This window comes from Carassius auratus, chromosome 7, assembly GCF_003368295.1.
Source record: "Carassius auratus strain Wakin chromosome 7, ASM336829v1, whole genome shotgun sequence".
Taxonomy (NCBI): Eukaryota; Metazoa; Chordata; class Actinopteri; order Cypriniformes; family Cyprinidae; genus Carassius; species Carassius auratus.
In genome coordinates, this window is record NC_039249.1 from 17,618,144 (window position 1) to 17,640,379 (window position 22,236).

General features: G+C 35.6%; 1 protein-coding gene across 1 annotated transcript; it reads left to right on the forward strand.

Annotated features, from left to right (window-relative positions):
* The first annotated feature begins 2,173 nt into the window (after nt 1-2,173).
* On the forward strand, nt 2,174-21,396 carry ncapg2 (non-SMC condensin II complex, subunit G2). Its single transcript, XM_026267772.1, has 27 exons — nt 2,174-2,266; nt 2,693-2,783; nt 3,671-3,859; nt 3,956-4,070; nt 6,401-6,558; nt 6,662-6,796; nt 6,896-6,990; nt 7,623-7,779; nt 8,106-8,198; nt 8,332-8,457; nt 9,604-9,783; nt 10,154-10,306; nt 10,649-10,871; nt 11,029-11,123; nt 12,866-13,039; nt 13,168-13,238; nt 13,634-13,787; nt 13,872-14,048; nt 16,512-16,622; nt 17,453-17,581; nt 17,927-18,026; nt 18,360-18,553; nt 18,763-18,903; nt 19,080-19,183; nt 19,267-19,367; nt 20,516-20,618; nt 20,755-21,396. Exons 2-27 carry the CDS (start codon nt 2,706-2,708, stop codon nt 20,822-20,824), a joined length of 3,426 nt encoding a protein of 1,141 aa, XP_026123557.1. The 5' UTR covers nt 2,174-2,266; nt 2,693-2,705; the 3' UTR covers nt 20,825-21,396.
* Nucleotides 21,397-22,236: the final 840 nt, after the last annotated feature.

Sequence of the window (22,236 nt, forward strand, 5' to 3'; positions counted from 1 at the left end):
CCATCTGAGTTTCGAAACAGTGTGACGTAACCATAGGACGTAACGAAGCTGCGTTTGCTAAAATCACGTGACCTGGTTTGAAACGCGCTCCGCAGTTTTTCTTTTACTGTCTATGGTTTTTATACAGTCTATGTCCAAAACACAATTCAAAACAAAAGATTCACAAATGTTTCGAACGAACTAGTTTCGAACTAGTTGAAGAAACATAATAAAATATAATGCTTAATATTTTGTCCTTTTTTTTTTTAGGTCCAGTAATACTAAATTATTGAACATGATTCTGATAAAGACTAACATTTTGAATTTAATAATAATAATCAATGATCAAAAAATACTACTACTACTACTACTACTAATAATAATAAATTCTAATTACCATAAAATCCATTGTTTCCATTGCTTGGTATTTCAAAAAATAGAAAGAACAGATTAAAGTTGTTTTGTTTCATTAGTATCTTTCTATAGCAGAACATTTGTTAGAATGTTATCACAATGTAATGTATCATCTGTCATTAATACCTCATGAACAGTTAAATGTTCCACACTTATGCTTATGCAAAAAAAAAAAAAAGAAAAAAAAAGGGCAATATCCTTATATTTATTTGTTACTCCTCCATCCTAGTACATCCCTGCATCTAATTAAATCCTATTCCATTATCATTTATGGCAAAATTGTTTATACAAATTTATTTGCCTAATTTTTAATTACTTTTTTTCTGTGTGTTGTTGTCTCTGTGAACTGGAAGCTTATGTCACTAAAACAAATTCCTTGTATGCGCAAGCATACTTGGCAATAAAGCTCTTTCTGATTCTGATAAAACTCTCTTTTTTTTCTTCTTTTTTTTATTATGCAAACAGACTATTACAATATTTACAAAATGCAGAAAACAAATTCAGAGAACAACATAACATACATATCAGTACGATATGTGTGTGTGTGTGTGTGTGTGTGTGTGTGTGTGTGTGTGTGCGTGTGTGTTAGTGTAACTGGGTGAGGGAGTAGAAATATATGAATAGAGGGGGCTGTAGGGAAGTACAACAGACTTAACCAAAAAAAAAAAATAAAAAAAAAAAATAAATAATAAAGATTTATATACAAACATACATATATACACACATAACAATAGCAATAGTACTAATCATAACAATAATAATAATAATAAAAATAATAATGATGATGATAAATCCAATTAATAAGAATAGACAAATGGTAATAATAGTATTATCAGTCGTAGTAATGATGAACATATATTAACAAATATTTCTTCCAGAATGAGGGGGAGGTTAAAGGATCAGGAAAAGGACAAATAAAATAGTAGTAGTAGTAATAATAATAATAATAATAATAATAATATTGACACAGCCATTGAAAGTAATGCTAATAGTAGTAGTTGCAATAATAATAATAATAATAATAATAATATTGATACAATTATTAATGATAAGGTATTGTAAAGCTGCCTCTGACATCCCTCGTGGCCATGGCATATGATAGACCCCCGCCAGGGTGTAGTTGCAAGGGGTTATCAAGGTGAGGTGCTTCGGGGCCCAGGGTCACCAAATCCACACTCATTCCCAGCCGTCCCAGACATGCCACGCTTACCCTGTCTTGTGTGTGTGTGTGTTTTTTTTTTATTTTTTTTTTTATATATATATATATATATATATATATAAATATGTCTGCTTTCATTGTTATCCTCATGATATGTTTGTCAACTAGTGTGTAATGCATTTAAAAAAGTATGGCGTGTAACATGGAGCAGCCCAGTACAACGCCCAAGCTTCCATGTCCACACCACACTTATCCTATGTGTTTTTTTTATATTTTTTTTATGATAAAACTCTTTCTAATATCTCGGAGACTTTTTCCACCTCTTATGCCTTGTTCAGCAATGTTGGAAATGACTTGGCTGACTGATCGTACAACGTACTTTTGGCTCCGTCTGCTGGACATTAGCGGTCAGTTTTAGATTTTGAAATAGTAAATGAACAAGCTGAGTAGGTAGCACTTGATGCGTGTTAAGAATCATAAATAAGGTTATACAGAATTAAGAAAATATATTTAATAGATATATCGATTAACGCCATTGCATTTAAACTGTAGCGCGTCCATCTTCCATACAGCAGGTGGCGCTGCCACATCGGCACGCCGCGAATGAAACGTTACGCCTGACGTCATGACGCTTCTTTAATTTTGAGCGGGGAAACATTGAAACGGACGGAGCGAGTACCTCTGAGGATCTTCTGTGTGTAAACAACCTGACAGGTTTGCTCCGATGAAAAATATATTTGTAATGTGCTGTTATATATGTTATAATGAGCTTCCGTGTCGAAAATACTGTTATATTAATACTTGCACGATTGCATACATAATGTCTTTCTGTGAACTGGGGCGTCGGACAGGGGTAATGTTAACTTGAATGGTGAAACTGAGTAACGGGTCCATAATGATATACTGATTTGTATTATTACTGTTATTATTAATAATATGATGATTGATGAGGTGTTGTGTTGTGAGAAGCCTACTCCGTTGGTTGTGTGACTGATTTGGTGCTATGCCCTTGCTGTGAACGGACAAAAACATAAAATAAAACTTAAGTGTTAACGTTACTCGCCGAAGTGTGCAGTAATCAGAGCCGTCTCTCAACGGCTCTGGTAGTAATTGTGTTTCTCTTTCTCTTCTGTCTGCTAGGACTGTAAGCGAGATGTCGAAACGAAAGCAGTTTCTGGAGTCTGTCCATCCTGATCACGTCCAGGATTTTCTGACCTTCGTCGGATTACATGTGAGCCATGTTTACAACCAACGCTCTCTGTCAGTGTCACTAATACAGTTTAATGTCAAAACAAACTGTTAATGAATGTGCATGTGTAGTGAGATTCAAACTTCTGAAGTAACGTTACATAAAAACTGTACTTGCAAATAAAGTAGTAATATAAACAACAGACCATTTAAGATTACTTGAAATTATATTTCCATGAATGTTACTTAACACACTTAAGTGCACAAGTTACTTTGGCATGCTTTAAGAAGCACTTTCTTTGAGTTGTCTAATATTAAAACACTTACTTGTTATTCAATTATTATTCAATATTACATAAGAAAATGTATTAAATAGCAAATTTAACATTTCAAATATGTTTAACTACAAAACTTTTCAATAGAAACTACATTAAAATCTTGTTTACTATAAATGTTTGTCAGTACATTTGACTGTACACTTTAAACATGTAGCACAATAGAAATAAGAATCTTGTAGAAACAACAATAATAGAGACAATATAAATAATTATGAAATTACATATAAAGATGAACTAATTGCATTTAATTAAAAATAACATGAATTTAAGTGTCTAGAAACATTAAATTCTGTTTGAGTCAATTCTTTTTAAGTATTCACACTTCTTATTCACAAGGCATTGTACATATTGTTATCTGCTTCATGTAAATTACACTGGATACATGTTGTAACTGTTCAAACAACTAAAGAGAACAAAAGATAAACAAGACCTTGTTTTTTGACTTTACTATGTGGTAGTTTCAGAATAAAGAAGCAAAAAGTCTACATCATTCAGACTTCCAAGCTACCATTGAAATCAAGGACATAGAAGGAGATAAAACATTGGTCTGTATTATCCAGAATCATCCCGTTTATTGCTGTTTATGTTACAGAAGGATGGAGCGGATCCGTTTGACCTGGCGGAGGTTTTGCCGGAGCTGCAGAGGAGTCAGAGGCAGGAGCTGTGGGAGAAACAGCTGAAGCTGCTGCAGCACAGCCTCACCGCTCACCCTCCAGAGCGCTGGATCACTGGAGCCGAGGAGGACGCGGGTGACATGGAGGTGGAGATATCTGAGGAACAGGTAAAACTGCTAATGCTTCGAAAGAGGCCGTAAACCAAGAGCAGTTTTAGGGAATGTATCAAAATGACAGGTGGTTTGTTGCTGTTTCCTTTTCAGATACAGACAATGGCAGTAATAGAGGGCGTTACGATTGTTTCTACAGTCTCCGTAGATATTTTGCAGGAAAATGACAACTATACTTCTCTTCTCGAATGTGCTCAGACGCTAAACTGTAAGTACTGGTAAATCATTAAATATCTAGTCATTAGAAAATGTTGTGAAAGCATTGACGTACTGAAATACTGAAAGTATTTTTTGTTGTTTGTTTGTTTGTTAAAATGTAATCTGACTTTAAACTGTTTGTAAATGCTTAATCATTTTATCAGATTTTATGTAATATTTACACATACAACCATATATATATATATATATATATATATATATATATATATATATATATATATATATATATATATACACACACATACACACACCGTATTTTCTGCACTATAAGGCGCACTTAAAAGCCTTTCATTTTCTCAAAAAACTGCAATGCGCCTTATAATCCGGAGCGCCTTATATATATATATATATATATATATATATATAAGGCGCTATGAAACAGTTCTAAAATAGGCCATTCATGGCCATCATGAAGGTGCGCCTTATAATCCGGTGCACCTTATAGTGCGGAAAATACAGTACACACACAAATACATGCTTATAGGTTTTGAATTTCAGTTTGGGTGCATAATTCTACTCATTAACGTGGGAAATTCCCAAAAATATTTCATTGTGAAAGACGTTCGGGACAGATGATATGATTTGCAAATGCTTCTCAGTCTGTGCAGTGAGCAAGATGACGCCAAAGAGAACTCACTCAATTCAGTACTCGCACTCCCTCTGTAAGACACTTTCTCTGAGCTCACACCCAAAGCGGGCACACAGATCCGCATCTGAAACAGCCTGCAACTACAGAAATTAGTTTTGTGTTCAGCCCTATTGTCTTACTTGTCTTTTTTTTTTTTTTATAGTGCCCCTATTATGCCATTTTAAGGTTGCTAATATTGTTTTATGAGTCTTAAAACAGGTTTACATGCAAGGTCAAAAAACACATTAGTTTTCTTGAAAAATAGATTTAATTTGACCTAATTTCTAAATGATTCGTAAACAACTCTTGCAAAGCAGTTCAAAGAATCAGTCTCTTTAAACCCCTCCTTTCCATGAGCCCTCACTGCTGTGATTGGTCAGATGGTGCAGTCCTCTGTGATCAGTCCAGAGCTGTAGAGATTGGCTCTGGATTGGTCTAATGCGTACAGCGCGTGTAGGAAATGAAACGCTCAATGTCATGACGGAATGACAGCCCTGGAGACTTGTCAATGAATTGAATTGTGAATGAATTGAAATTTTGACTGTTAGTGGGCAGGCAAGTTGATGACGTAGAACATGGGCGGACATTATGCAAATATGTTACTTTTTGATGTAGAGCCGTAACAGAATAAGAGCCGTAACGACTCGCTCAGGCGATTGCATTAGGCGCCTTTTTTTCTTTATTTATCATGCACTGTCGGCTTCAAAGCTTCGCAGATAGTTTATGTTCACATACAGCTACATGACACACTCCATTAAAGTTAATTTTCACAAAGGCACAATAGGGGCACTTTATAATCAATTTTAAAGTTTAAAATCTTAAAAAATAAAAAAAAAAGTTATTTTTAAGTAAATTCCTCAATATAAATATGAATCAAGAACATTATACATTGTAAAACACAAATACACTGCATGACAGAACATGTTTAAATGATTGTAATTTAAAAATGTCAAAAAATATCCCCCAACTCTTCCCTCAAATAAAAAAATCCCTAAGAGTCCCCTAAATGGGGAATTCCCCACCAATTTCCAAAATGAAATTTAGGCCCTATATATTTAATTGTAGGTAAGATTTATAATAAATGTCCACTTATACTACCATAAAGATTTTTTAAATGTTTTTAATAAGTCTCATGCTCACCAAGGCAACATCTATTTGATCAAACATACAGTAAATATGCAATCTTTTGAAATTATATCTACAATTTAAAATAACTTCATTAATTTAATATTTTAAAAAGTCCTTTTTGTGAAGGGGAAACTGTTTTTTTAAGCCATTACTCCAGTCTACAGAATCGCACGATTCTTTGAAAATAAATCTGCTGAATAGTTGCTCAAGAAATATTTATAATTATTATTATCATTGTTGAAAACTGTCATGCTGCTTAATATTTTTTGTGGAATTGTGAAACTTTGGTTCTTTGATGAATAGAAACCCAAATAATAGCATTTATTTAAAAACGAAGTATTTGTATTGCAACATAAATGTATTGACACTTTGTCAATATAATTCATTCTTGATGAATAAAGTAATAATATATATATTTCTTTATGTAATAGGTTAAATCCAGATGTAATCTTACTTGATACAATTTTTGTCATTTCACATCACCTTCGTTCACTTCAAAAAGCTTAATAATTAAACATTTTCTTAAATACAGTGTAGAATATATTTCCTCCATTGTTGTCCAGGTATAGAGAGTGCTTTGCCACTGTCCCACACACCCCTCCAGCAGGCTATTCATTGGCTGTTTGAATGCTGGTGGAGGCGGGATCTAAAAGGGAAGGAGGAGCTTGGTTGGACTGCTTTCCTTGTCTGTTTGGAGAACACGGTTACACTTGAGAAACCGGTACTAGAACCACTTAAAATCATTATAAAATATAAACTGGCAGATCATTTAATATTCTAAATGGTGCGTGAGAAATGTTTATGTTTTTTGGGTATGTTCCCAGGTCAGTGAGCTCAGAAGGCTCTGTACTCTACGAGAGGTGCTTCTCAGTGTGGACTTTGCATCTGAGAGAGGGCAGCAGGTCATCGATCCTCTCCTCCAGTGTTTCTTCAGGCCCTCTCATATTAAACAAGAAGAGGTTTGTGTAGATGTGTCTGTGGGCTCATACATTCAAGACATTATTTTCTACTTGTCATTGATCTTTTTTATATAACTCTGGTTATTGCTCATTTTTCAGGGGAAGCGGTTCCTTGCCTTCCTTTTTTCTTGGAACGACAACTTCATTCGGATGATTCATGAAACTATTAAGAATCAGCTGCAGTTTTTCCCAAAGTATTTCAAACACTCATGACCTCTTGTTTTATAATGCCTAAAGGTGCACTCTGTAAATTTGATTGTTAAGGGACAATATGAGGGTGAAACACCATTTGTAGTAATGTGAATCTGAAAACCTGCTACACTCTCGAAGTATAGATGTTAAGTATAGCAGCTGCAACAATGGAAGTTTATTTTATGATGTGTATGTGCATTAAATGCCTACCAAGAATCTTTTAGTTTTCTAGATGTGATCTCAAGATGAGAGTCAGGAATACTGACTTGCATTTTTGGACTTTATGTGGACTTGACTGTCATTTGGGATGTATCTTTTTAATTCTTTTTATTGGGTAAATTACTCAGTGCACCTTTAAAAATATTAAATGAAATGATACTTCACATATTTGGTGTAAAAATTGCATGACTCTACTTGAGTAGGGGAGTTATCAAGTTATCACTCAAACAGACTAATTTTCTCTTCACACAAAACTTGTGCTTATTAAAACAAGCCAAGCAAGACTGTTCTGTAGTAACTTCACATATTAATCAGACAAGCAGTGTTCGAGTGGTCTCTGTGCTATCAAAGTACACTGTGCATTTGTACTGTTTGATCTGATATATATATATTTTTTCTTCCACTCTGCCGATAGAACTTTGTCTGTCCATGTGGCTGAGATTTACTTCAGAGCATGGAGAAAGGCATCAGGCTCTTTCCTGGAGGAGATTGAGTCCACCTGCATTCAGGACCTAATGCAGCATGCTATGCTACTGCATAGAAACTCACCTGTACACAGCAAAGTCAGACAGGTGCCAGACTGTATTTCATCTTTATTTCAGTGAAGTGGTTAATTAAATGTGAACTTGTTAAAGTTCAATAACTTTTACAAGTTTAGGGAGGCTAAGATGTTTTAATGTTTTTAATAGAAGCCTTTTATGCTCACCAAGGCAGAATATTTGTAATTTTTTACTTGGAAAATTATAATAAAACAACAATTCATAATAAATAAGAGAAATCATAAGAAGAAAGCTTGCTACTTGCTACTTACACTGGAGATTTGACAAATGGAACAGATCATTTAGTGATGTGAAATTGTAAACTGTAAGTGAAAAATTGTCCCTGTCTCTGCATATAGATCCTTACATATTTCCACAAGCAGAAGTTTCGAGAAGGTGTCGATGAGATGCTGAACAGGCTCTACAAGCCAATTCTGTGGAAAGCATTAAAGGTAGATCATAAATCAGTTGACAGTGTGTTGTTTTATTGTGCTTGTATTTTAAACATGTTGTGCAAGACTAAATTTGGTGCTTTGAAGTATATCACCATGTTCATTTAGACACGTTTTTAATCGTTTTCAACAGGCCACCAATGCCGAGGTTCGTGCCAATGCCACACTGCTCTTCACTGAGGCTTTCCCCATCCATGACCCCAGCATGAGCAGTGAGATGGTGGACCAGGCTGTCCAGAAACAACTCGATTTACTGTTTGTATGTCTTGCATTATTGTGCATTATCAGTATATTGTAAGTGTTCTGTGTGTGTAAATGGAGTGCATTAGTGTACACCCATTTTGTTTTCAGTGGCCTTGGTTACAGACGTATTTCTTTATTTTTAGAGAATGTAAAAAAAAAAATCTTTAAAGGGGTCATTGGATGCGACATGCACTTTTACAAGTTGTTTGAACTTTAATGTGTGTTGGCAGTGTGTGTACACAACCAGCCTATAATGATAAAGATCTCATTATAGATCTTTTAATCACGTTAAATAATTTCTCCTTTCTCATATCAAGCCATTCTTAGATGCCTGTCTGTGTGAACTCACAAAGACCCAGGCCCCTCCCATGATTGTGGATTGACTCTAGCATTTTACCTTAGACCCGTCCTGAGTAAACTGTCAACAGTCATTCGGTCATTGTTTCACGGTTGGAGCAGATGTAGACAAGAATGACTGCTAAGCGATTGAGATGATCTGTTGTTGGATGTAATAATAAACAGTAGTCTGCTAGGGATATGCCGGTATCAAATTTTCCTGTTGCGATTAATTGCTCATGCTTTTATCACTGTATACGGTAGTGTCACGGTATTGATATTTTGTTTTTAAAAAAGTGGTCATAATACAGTATTAATTAACAGGTTAATTAACTTTTTATAACAAAAATAACTAAACATTTAAATACAATAAAGCAATGCAAAAAAATTAAGTAAAAAAATTTAGACCAATTAAAGTGCAAAAGAACTATTAAGTCCCATAGGTATCATTTTACAATAAGACCTCATTAGTTCCCCATTAACATTCACAATGAGCAATAGCTACCTTTGCTACAGAAGTTATTAAACAAAACAACAACTCTTAGTTCATGTCAGCTCATTGAATAACACAGTTGCAACTTTCGATTTTAACAACGTGTTATTAAATATTGGAATAACTGAGATTAATGAATGTTCAGAAGGATTTTTTCATTGGCAGTTTATGTTGACTAATGAATTAACTAATGTTAACCAATGAAGCCCTAATGTAAAGTGTGAATGTACAGTAAAGAAACAAAACTCTAGGGCATGTTGTAGTTCAGATTAAAATGAATATAAAAGATAGTAGCTTTAGTGACTATGAAATTGACCCTTTCTGTCTCTATAGGCTCTTCTTGATGACCCACAGCCCCTCGTAAGATCTTCTGCAGTGCTGGGTGTATGTTCTGTCCTGGGTCGTTGCTGGGAGGTCATCCCTTCCACGGTCATCACTGACCTACTGGAGAAGCTCATCCTGCAGCTGGCTAATGACACAAGCTCTCCAGATGTCCGATGCTCTGTGTTCATGGTAAAAGCCCAACCATCTATCAGCCACTTGAGAAAAGAGCAAAGTGATTAGAGAGAGATGGGGAGCAATTGCTTAACATCTTTACAGTTTTGCAGTGTAATGCAATTTTAAAGCCATTTACAGCTTGAGAAAGGTCACTGTCTTGAATCACTGAGTGATTTTTAGCTTGATTTAGTCATTTAGGAGTTTCAAACTATAAAAGGATTTTCAAAGGGAATTACCAAATCAATTTACCAAATAATTAGTTAAAAGTTAAGAGTTTAGCATATTCATTTTAAATGAATATGTTTACAGTTCATTTGAACTTTTTATTCTTTTTAACTATTTTCCATCATCGGTTTGTTTTAAAACCTGTTTGTTTGCTCTGCAGTGCATTTCTATAATTCTGGATAACAGTTTAAGTCATCCTCTCATGGAAAAACTGTTGCCCGCTCTAAAGAGTAGCCTCCATGACAGCTCTGAAAAGGTGCGTGTTGCTTTTGTGGGCATGCTCCTCAAGATCAAGGCTGTACGGGCAGCCAAGGTAAGAAAAATCAATGTTTAAATCACATTCTGAGCCCTTCCAAGCTATAACTGAGACTTGTCATAGCACTTGCATATCATGCATATGCTCTTTTGTTGATGTTGATTTGCTACCATTGTCCTCATAAGTCACTTTGGATAAAGCTACTGCTAAATGACTTAATGTAAATGTAAAATAACATTGACATTGTTTGACACTTTATTTGTTCTTTAACCAAATTTGCTTTGATGTTAACCAAATGTCCTTTGAGTTAAAATGTTATTATAAAAATATAAAAAGTTAATACAAAGCATTAGCATACTAATTGTTTGCCTATTTTTTTCCCACTTTGCCATGATACAGTTTTGGAAAGTTTGTTCCCTGGAGCACCTGTTGGCTCGATTGGAAATGGACTCTTCTCCAGTTTCCAAGCGAATCGTCAACCTCCTGTTCAACTCCTTCTTTCCAGTCAACCAACCAGAGACTGTCTGGTGCGAGCGATGTGTCACCCTGATTCAGACAAACCCTGGGGCGGCTCGAAAGTTTTACCAACATGCTTATCTGTACACGGCTCCTGCTAATATAGGTTAGATTGCTATGGATTACCCAGTAAGCTTTCTTAAATACGAATTCTGTTTTATATTGTGTCTTGACTTATGAGGGTTTAGTTTTGACATTTGGAAGTACAGTATGTGTCATTCTCAGATATGTGAATGTAAACTCACAGTGCTTTCTCTTTGTAGTCAAGCTGATGCTAGTGATCCGAAAGTGCCTGAATGTGTGCATTCAAAATGCAGGAGATGATGAAATAACATCTAGCAATAAAGAAAACAGCACGGTGAGACTTGCTATGCACAGCTGTTTAAAAGTTTGGGGTCAGTAATTATTATTATTATTTTTTAAGAAGTCTTATGTAAACCAAGGCTGAATTTATTTAATCAAAAATACAGTAAAAGCAGTAATATTGTAAGAAAAAAAAGGCTTCCAGTTTAAAAGAGTATTTTCTATTATAATATATTTAAAAAAGTTATTTATTTCTCTGATGGCAAAGCTACATTTTCAGCATTCATTACTAGAGCCCTGCATTTCAGCCCGAGCCCGACGGGCCCTGACTTTTTACGCCCCTCAGGTGGGCTTTGGGTCAATTTTCATGTTGTAGTTTAAATGCGGGCTTCTCCTTAATTTCATATTTTAGACATCCATCAATTAGTGATAAACAATAAATTCTGCACTGGTGGAAACAACACAAGATCATGCTATCGCAACTGAGCGACTCAGCTGTGTTTATTGTCCTAACTGCAGCAGCCTGTATGCTGCGAGCCATCAGCACAGCTGAACAGTTCTGTTCAAATGCACACTATAGGCTTAGGCTTGCCGCAAAACACAGGCAAAAGTAATTACCATAAATGTGTCAGGGGAAATACTAAGGAGATATTTGAATTATTTATTAATAAATTAGTGGTTGCCGATCCTGACTCGCCAACTCCGCATTAGAACTCACCTTTAGAGAGAAGTGCATCTTTACTGATTGTGATTATAAAAAAGTTTTTTTGTGTGGTTTTTTTTTTTCCGTTAAGTTGTAATTTAAAGCTTTCTATAGATATATTTATCATGTATGTGAGGCATGTTTTCACATGTTTTATTTTTGTGAAGAGCTCCAGTTAAAGATGGGACAGAAGAAAGCACATCATGTTGTGCTTTTATAAAATAAAGAAAAAAAACAGTTTAGTTTAGTTTAGACCCTTTATTGTTACAAATGATGTATTACTGTTACCTTCATGAGCAAAAATGATGGCGTAGCCACTGAAAAATGGAAGTGATCGTGCTGGCACTTCCATGTCCTGTAAAGCGTGCTTCAGCTTCCACTCTCCGCACAAATTATTGGATATCGCGCACATTATCTAGTTTTAATGTTTAAACATTGTTATATGATTTGAGATGGCTAACTTGATCAAAAATAGGCTCACTGTCTACCGCTGGCTGCTTGTTTGTTATTTAAAAACTTACTTATAATATATAATATAACTTATATTTAACAAACAAAAAATGCTTTTTCTAAATTAACTTTGAAAAACGAAACGAAACATAACCACTTTACCATTACGCACAAAACTGAACAATTTGTATACTTCATACTTACTTTTTCTGTTTCTTTGGAACTTTTGGTCAATTTCATGCATCCATGCTAACCAATTATGTATGACTTAAAAAAATACTAATCTTTCAAATGGTAGTGTATGTACAGTCATATTCTTTGCAAACTGAATCTCACCTATATATTATTATTTAAATTATTAAATGTATTTCATCCAAATGTTTTCCACAAAATCCAACAAACTGTCGAGCAATGATTGGGAAGTTCAGATGGATTTAAATGATATTAGTAGTTAGTAAGTAATAATAAATCCAAATTTAGTTTTAAGTTTGTTAGAAAAATGTATCTTAAACATCTAATTTAGATTAAATTTTGAATAACTAAGCCTAGCTCTCCCATTGAACATAGCCATACAAGCTGGCATGGAGTTAAAAAGGGAAAATATAATCAAAAATAATAATGTTTATGTTTGCCATTGTCACTAGATGTTGGAGGATGTTCTCTCAGTTCAGGACACTGCCACCATGGCCAGCCTGCTGGAGATCCTCGTAATTCTGTGGAAAAGTGTTCAGAAATCTCTCATGGCGAACCAAGAGGCCTTCAAGTACACCACGTCAAAGTTTGCATCAGTTCTGCCTCAGTATCTTAAAATCTTCCAGGTAAGAGGCACATTCACACAGAGAACCAAAGGACGATTTAAAAAGCAAAGCTGAACACCCTTAAAGCTGATGCAATATGGTTGCAACATGACGCAGTTTTGTGCATATGTGTGTGTGTGTGTGTGCAGGAGGAACGGTGTAAAGCCCCTCTCATTCTTCTAGCCTCTCTACTTCCTGCCTCTTCCGTTCCAGCTCTGAGGTTAGTAGGACTCTCCCTCTCAACTACCCATCTGTGCAGCTCACATTGTTAAATGCCTCATTTTAAAGCAGTAGTGCAGCTAAAAATGAAAACACCCCCTTGACATGAGACGAATCTGAATTGTAATTTTTCGGGGCGCTATTCATGCAAAGGACAGTTCAATGAAGACAAAAGCATTTCAAAATCATCTTTCCTGCTGAGTGTCTATACAGTCTGTATGGTGTCTCACCATCTCCCCAGAACAGCAGGTTGGCTCAGAAGCGAAATGCCAATTCTGATTCCTATTTGATCCAAAGGCGTTCTCTAATGCTGGTGGGATTGAGTGTGTTTTGAAGGCTTTAGAGCGATCTGTAGTGCTGTCTGGGTGTACTGCATGACTGTGTTCCTCTCTGCAGGAGTAAAGTGATGTCTCACTTAAGGAGTCTGAAAGCGGGCACCGCTGTGACAGCATACAGTCAGTCGGTGGAGTGTCTCTGTAGCTGGGGGCAGATCAGCCATATTGTGGAGCTGATAGAGAACTGGCTTGTGGAGGCCGTACCTGTGAGAGCGGTAAATGTCCTTTAGAGTGTTTATGTGGGGGTCATGAGGGTGTTTAAGGTGTTTTCATATCCTCTATGATCCCTCTCTTCTCAGCAAGGTGATGAAGATACATCTGGTAAAGTGCATTTTGATGGGCTGGAGGACTCGAAACCAGATCTGGGCCTAGACTATCTGGATTATTTACTCCTGCACCCTAAAACCCGAGACCGTCTGTTCATGCTGCCACTGGATCAGATTAGACCACTCCATAAGGCCCTTGACAAATGGAAGGTACAGAGGTTTGATGATTACTATTACAGAGAACTCTCTTTACGTGATATTGCTGTCATTACGAAGTCAATATGTTAATTGCAGGTTTTCACCAGTCTTGCTGTAAAGATACTGCTGCATTGAGCTGTTCAGCTAAATGACAGTGTTGTTATTGTATTGGTCGAAGCTCTCTAATAGGTTGTGCCAATGGGCTAGTTGCATATCTCCTCCATCTTGGATTTCCAGTCTAGCGAGTGAGTGCATAGATACTTCCAGTTGTAAAAGGATACAACTAATACATGACAAATTCAAAGATTTGTTTTAGCAGATATTTAATGCAAAAGAAATCGTAAAAATATACATAGATAATTATTTATGCAACATCTTTCACAAAACCAATATTAATAAAACCACACAGGTAGCCTAATGCAAACACCGATCTTTTAATGAATGCCTGCCCACCATAATTACTTTGTTAAATTGTACAGTTAGTTATGAAAACATATGCAGAAATCTCAGAGTGTCTCGAAACAATCGCTTGAAAGTCACAAACCTTATAAATTTATAAATAGCAGACAGAACAAAATCAACTCTCCAAAAATGTACAGTATTGCAGATTTGAGTGGTTTGTGTTTGAATAAAGAGATTTCCATTGCCCGACTAAGCACTGATGCTGAGCCTCATAATCAACAGAAGAAAGAATGAACCATTCTCGATCCGTGTGGTATCTGAATGAATTTCCACACATATGTACGCAATAATGTAAGGAGGATGTTTTCTCTTGTTTTTAATATACAGCTATCCGCATTATTTATTTGAAAAACATTTATTATGTCTATCTAGCCAAGTTTTGTATGTAAGTTTCCCCTTACAGTAAGTGAAAATGTCGCAAGACCGGTAGTAAGTATGCACACACTCGCGTTGCTGAAGCTCACCGGCGCCATCTTGTGCATTGAGCCCATAGAAGATAGTATCATGTATCGATGATAGTCACAGATATTGTCGCTTTGGCTGATGCCTTTGATGATATATAGACTATTTTTATTATTGTTAGTACTTTATTTTTATTATTATTGTGCTAATATTGTTATCTAATTAATATTAGGGCCTATTTGTTTCATCATATTTTTTTTACGCATTTTTTCAGTGTTGTGCATTATAACCAATCACACACGATTCCATTGAGTTTATGAATGCTATGGCCAATCAGATGCGTCGAGATGAGTCATGTTTTGTTGCAGAGTTCGCACTTGCTGATGGAATTCTGCTCTCTCAAGTATTCTGTCATCTAGTGGTCGACCGATATTTGGCATTTTTCAAATATCGGCATCAGCCAGTTTTTCTGCTTGGCAGATGTGTTCGAGGTGGGACTTTTATTTTGACGTCTATGAGAGCGGCAGCGCCTGAGCACACACAGTGCTCAAACTCTCTTTCTTGTTCATCTTCTTGTTTGTCACCGTTAACCGTTCTGTCTGATATGGATAGAAGTCCGTCTAATAATAAGATAGAATGGTTAAATAAAGGAATAAATGTATGCAATGCAATGTAATGCATTTCCCCATTTTAATATCATGTAATTTTTACTGTGTGCTGTATGAATAATGAGGGTTACCCTGAGTTTATTTGAAAAATATGATTCCCAGTGCACACAAACTATTATTTAATACTGAGTGCTGTGTTGGTTACAGTGTTTACTTTTTTTTTTTAATTACATATTTATTTATTTGTTAAAAATACTGTCATCTAAAGTATAAGCATGTTTCTTTTACACTTTTTTTTTAAATACACTGTCAAATGATTTCAGTATTTCTTAAATATGAATAATAATAATTGAAAAAAATTAATTATCGGCTTTATATTGGCTATTATCTCACTGCTTTCCAAGATATATGCATCGGCTGTCAAAAAACACTTTTATCGGTCGACCACTACTCCCAAAGTGCAGATGTGCGTGCAATAAAAAGTACAAGAGATTTATTTATCACACAGTGTAGATAGCTTCACTGATTAAACTGTGCTGTATAAACTCAATGCTAGACTGAAGTCAGTGATGTTCTTTGATAATGTAATTGAGGAACTGTAAGGATTATGTTAAATACAAATTCATTCATATTAAAAATATTTTATGACATGACATCCATATGTTACTTGAATATGTAGTTTATGCTGCTTTTAGCAATACCCTGGATTTGGTTCACTCTCCGGCTATGAATCGAAGTAAATAAATGTACATGATAATATCGCGTATCAGCGATCTCACAGGCTGAGAATGTAGCTATGGAGCATATTAGAATAGTTTTGTTCAAGGTAGTTAAGGTCTTCAGATATTACATCATATTTTTTCTGCCTCTATGATCTTTAAAAGACCAAAGTGTTTTTCTGGTGGAAAAGTTTTAAGGTCCTTTTATGATTAGTTCAGAATTGATTGCAGAATGTACCATCATTTGGGAGCTATTGTCATTTGTGTTTTGTATATGTGTGCAGTCGCTGTTGTTTTCCTCTCTGAGTGGAGCAGAGGTCAGTGTGGCAGTCACTGAGACAGCGCTGAGAGCTTTTATCTTCCATGGCCGACTCTGTATCCATCTTCAACACAAAGTGAGTGTACAGCAGTAACCCCTCTGCATTCACTCTTTGAGTCTTTTACACTCCAAACAAAGCCAACATCCACTGAACATACTCACACAAGGGATGTTAAGATGTGAAGAGAGGTTTAAAAGAAATAAGTTGTCTGTCAGTACTTTAGCTATGCATTCTCAAGCACTGAGGTAACAGGACACAATTCATTTCAGCAGTTAAAGTAGGTCTCAGAATCTCAAGCTATTATAAATGCAAACTCCTCACCTTTCAGTGACATTTCACTTTTTTAAACTTAAAATAGGTCACACATGAAATTTGCTTAGATCCAATGAGAAGTGTTTTTATTGGAGGGGGGTGTCCTAAAAGGGTCATGTCTAAAAAGGGTAATATTATTTGCATTTTAGGTCAGCATTGCCGTCTAATTGGCTAATATTGCCTTCTAAATAGCCTGCTTAGAACTTCATCTTTTGTAATATGGGATTTTGACACCGTATTTTCAATCTTGATTTTTTTTAAACGTTGCAACAATATTATTATAAAAACAAAATTATTACAGTTTTTGACATATGAGGTAAAACATATTTGTAAAAATTACCTTAAAGTAACTACAAAAGAGCGTGTAAAACAAATACCTTTTAAAAGAAATTCCACGTAGAGCATGCCCCCAATCCAAGCAATCTTCACACCTTTTTTCCTCCTTACCTGTTTGCATCTCTGTACAGTAGAGTATTGATGTTTCATGGCTGTCCGTATGCTAAACTGTTCATGTGGTTTTCATTGGGCATGACTTGGATTTTGTCTTTTGTCTTGGATAAAGTCATAATCAGCACCTCTTTCTGACCCTACAGTACCCAGAGGAGCGGGAGTTCCTCAAATCTCTGGAGCATTCTGTGTCCTGGGTAGAGAAAAGAGTCCTTCCTTTCCTGGCCAGCTCCAGCAGTGAGCAGCAATTGTCTTTAAGCAGGAAGACCATAGAAGTGAGTGGCATGATCAGTGTGGAAGTAGATTTTGTTGGTGGTGGTGGTGGTAATTTGTCAATTTAAATTGTCATAATATTTAACAATATTACCTTTTTCTTTTCTTTTTTTTGTATTTTTGATCAAATAAATGCAGCCTTGGGGAGACATCAAAAACATAAAAAAATCTTACCAACAAACATTCAGTGTACATGCAAAAAATCTGTTTTATATATAACATTATTACATTTAAAATAGTTTTTTCCTTGTTGAAAATGATAGACAACACATGAAGTCTAATCTGTGCAGACACAGATTTTGCATTATCTGTATATAATTTGTTTCCCTTTTCTGTGTCATTGTCAGAGTTGTTTAACGGTGTGCAAGGATGTGCTGCGGGTTTCTTTAGGAGACAGTGATTTCAGAGACCACTTACTGCAGCATGTGGCTTCGGTCCTGCAGACAGGTGGATAAGTCTTAAGTCTTTATGCTGATGTAGGACCTAGTGATTGCATGATAAACTGACAGATTTGTGGTGTTAGTCAAGATATAAATACATGTTTAAGCACTTTCCCACAAAAGTTTACAAGTGCTGCATCTGTGATGCCAAAACCCAGAAGACTCATTCACCGTTCAAGTTCCCCTGAGATTTTTCTTACGGGTTTTTCAATTAATTAGTAAAATAAGTTCTGTGTTGAACATATGGTGAATTAGTCTTCCGGGTATTGATAGCTTGATGCTGCAGCACTGTATAGCATAATTATTTTATAACAATTGTTGTGTATGTGTGTTCATTTAGAGAAAGGATACATGTGCATCCCTCCTGTACTCGCTCTGCTTACTGAGGTGGCACAGGGCTGCCTTTCCCATAAGCCTGAGGATGATCCGGAAGATCAACTGTCCCTCACTATCCGCATTTTGACCAACATCTTCCAGAAAGTTGTGGAGCTCATAGCACATCGACTGCGTAAAGACAAGGAAGAGGGGCAGGAGGTGAGGTGTTAACACCTTCCTCAAATACACTTTCCATTTCTGGATGTTTCTGAATGTGTTTGACAAACACGTGTGTGTGTGTGTGTGTGTGTGTACATGTACATATTTAAACTCAGTTTAGTCTTGTTAAAATTTGACTGACATTTCTGCATGACAACATTTTTCTCCTGACACTTTATTTTCAAAAGCCTTTCTTTATGTATCTTTAGTTGTGTTGCTCTTCTGAAGAAGCTCTCTATGACTTCTTGCTGGTGACTAAGTTTACAACTGAGAGGTCAGAGTTCATGACCGGAGTCTTTTCATCACTCTGTGCAGCAGTTATTATTGATATCAGCCGCACCTTGCAGAAGGTAAATCTGTGAATGGTTTCATTTAATTGAGTGCTGTTTGATGTTTGTGTGGCCTTTCTCCTTTGTCTTTTTAATTGAAAGACTTTTGAGCTCAAACCATTTCTTTTACTGTGATGTCGTCTTTAAATGAGTTATTTGAATAAGAAATGTTTAGTTTTTGATGTTACTTCCTGCAGATCTCTCATGTGGAAGAGGTGTTGACTCCAGAGACGCTTAACGACCTTCCACCTCTCTCGAACACCATACTCAAAGTAATGATCAGATCGCCAGCTGTTACCAGGTAACATTAAACACCAGCCAGAACTAAAAGCCTATGTTCATACTCAAATTGAACAATTCTAATCATTTTCTGGTATGTTCTAGGTTTTTTCTGTCTGAAATGAGCTCCTCCATAGAGTCAGAGGCCATCGATAGTATCACACAGTGGGCTGCAGTTACACACATTCTGACCATCATCCAACAATGTGAGTTTTTGTTACTGATTTTTAGTTGTTGTTAAGGCCCATTCACACCAATAAAGATAACAATAACATTATTAGCATCTGCACCAACAGACCATAATATTGTGCTATATATGCACACTGCAAATGTCATCTGCCACTTAAAATGCTCAAGCTCTGACTATCATCAGCTGGACAAAATAGAAAATGATTCCAGTCATATTGTTCCTCTGTGTTATCTCTACTGTAATTGTGTTCTGGCCTTCCATATTCTCATGAAATTATAATGATTTTTATTACACGGTTCTGTGGAATACTTGTTTCTGATTGGTCAGTTGCAACATACTGAGGTATGTTATCCCTCGATAACAACCAGTAAAAGCTGATAACACAGGCTTATCTGGGTAACTGAAGTCGGCGCTGAACTCTTGCTAGGAACAGTTTTTCTCGGCAGAGGCTTTGCATTTGTTTAGCTAATAAAATATTAAAACTCTGTCTCAAAATGGTGTACAGTTGTTTAATTATGTCATCCTGCTATCACATACTCACTCTCTCATTTCATACAAACACAGCTGATGCCATTTTGCTATGATTGTTTTGTACGCTGTAATGGATTATAAGATAACTAACAAACTGGCAAGATTTTAAAACATTTTCGGCTTAAATCTTTTATTGTATTAATTATTTATGAGGTGAAATAAGTAATAAGTGGTTTGACTGCACCTTTTCCCTTAAATGTAATTTAGTTTGAATTTGCCGCTTACTCGCAACTGCTGTGTTCACGGAAGCTTTCTGTTAAAATATTTCAACTCAAATCAATATTTCATATCTAATTATGTGGCAAGTAATGAGCAGGATAATGTACATCCTGCCGGATGTACATTATCCCTTGCTTAACAGTTATCGTTATAGTTATCACCATTGGTGTGAATGGGCCTTTATTTAGTCCCATCACTTGAATGCTAGAGAGTAAGAATTTGAGAAATTTCTAAAATAATTCTCCTACTGAACACATTCTCAAAGATTTCATTTCATAGAACCTAAAGCATGTATCAAGTCCAGTGGAGTTGGACTTGAAGTAACTTGAGTGATATGAAGTGAATAAGGAGACCGAATAAAAAAATCCTCTGATACATGATGAAGATTTTACCCTACTGCTCTGTTCATTACAGCTGATGCATTTATGGTGGAGTTGAAGGAAATTGCTTTGTCTGTACGCAGACAAATACAAAACTATTACAACGTCACTGCTGAAAATGCTGACGATATACAGAGGTAAGAGATTTAGATGTCATATTGTGAAAGCATGCTGTCCGAGACTTTATTTAAAATGACAGCTGTACAACTGTTCATGGTGTTTCTCTCTCTCTCTCTCTCTCTCTCTCTCTCTCTCTCTCTCTCTCAATCTCAGGACCATCTATGAATCCACTGTCAGGATGCTGAATGATATCCTAAATCTGTGCCAGCAACCAAGCAGTTAAATGGGGAAGCAAATCGTTGCGAGCTTCTGCATACTTTATTTCTTATTTTGTTCTCTCAGTTGTATACTGTCTTGGATATTTTTATGTTTTCACTCTATATTACAAGAATATTCACTTTATAAACAAAACTTGCTTAAAACTTTGTCTTGGTTCATTGGAATTTTTATTCATTTTCTTTTGTATGTTTCCATTTGCATGCAACTGTAGGTTATAATCTTATCAGTCATTGCAATTCTGTTTTTTTTTTTTTGTTCTCCATTTTTTAAGACATTTCATTGAATCTGGTTTACCTTAAGATGTTACTTCTGTTTAAGGTTTCTTTGATTAAATGCATCCCTCCTATTGACCTTTTTTGCTTTATACTTCAATACACTGAGGTGTGATGTGTTGTTATACTTAAACTTTGCCCTGTTAAACAGTAGACAGACGAGTAATTGGCTTAGTTAATGTACTCTAAGATATGAATATATAATTGAATATTTTTTCACAGTGTCACGGTCTAAAATCATGGTGTGAAATAAAGAAAAAGAAAATGAGATTCAGACTTATTTTGAAGAAAGCGATGTTGCTTAAGCCTGAGCCTAATTGTTTGGGTGTATTATGACTTCTACCATTACAATATTATTACTACATTAATTGTTTTCACCTTTTTTGTAGTTCGCTTTTCTTCACATAGCCCTTGTGACACTTTACCATAAATGCCCAATTAAATCTCTGACCCGACTTTTAATTAATCTTGTCATAACTTAAAGTGAGGTGTGCCCATAACCATTTAGTCTTCTCTATCGGTCCATGGTGAAAATTTCACGTTCTCCTCTTTATGGTATATGAATGGAGGTTTTTCGACATCCTACATTATAGCATAAATTTGACTTTGTTCACACACGTGGCATGTGACTTCTTATTGTAGTGCGTTGTTTGTCAAGTACATCCTTCCAGTGTCTCGGTAGGGGGCACAACATTTGAGCAAAACAACTACGCTCGAGTGCAACGTTAAAAACCCTTCTCAACCACGTCTGTCTGGGAAAAAAAAGAAGAGAAGACGAGAAGTTCGGTTCATCACTGCAAACGAAGAACACCTGACCGCACAGAAGTCAAAACACACACACACTTAAAAAAAATAATAATATAAATATATATGTAACTTTGGCTGTTTATTGAAGTTTAATTTAAAAGAAAATAATATTTATTAAACTTCAGTAAACATCGAAAGTACAGTTGGGACTACAATAATAAACATAAAACAGAAATACTAAATATGTACAAGATACACATACAGCGAGGGGGGATGTGCTTAACATTACGTACATATGTTAAAGGACTTACAAATGGAGACAGTCTTAATTGCTTTCTTATTATGTAAATAAAAAAATGTCTTTACATAAATGTTTATTTCTTTTTCAAGAACCAAA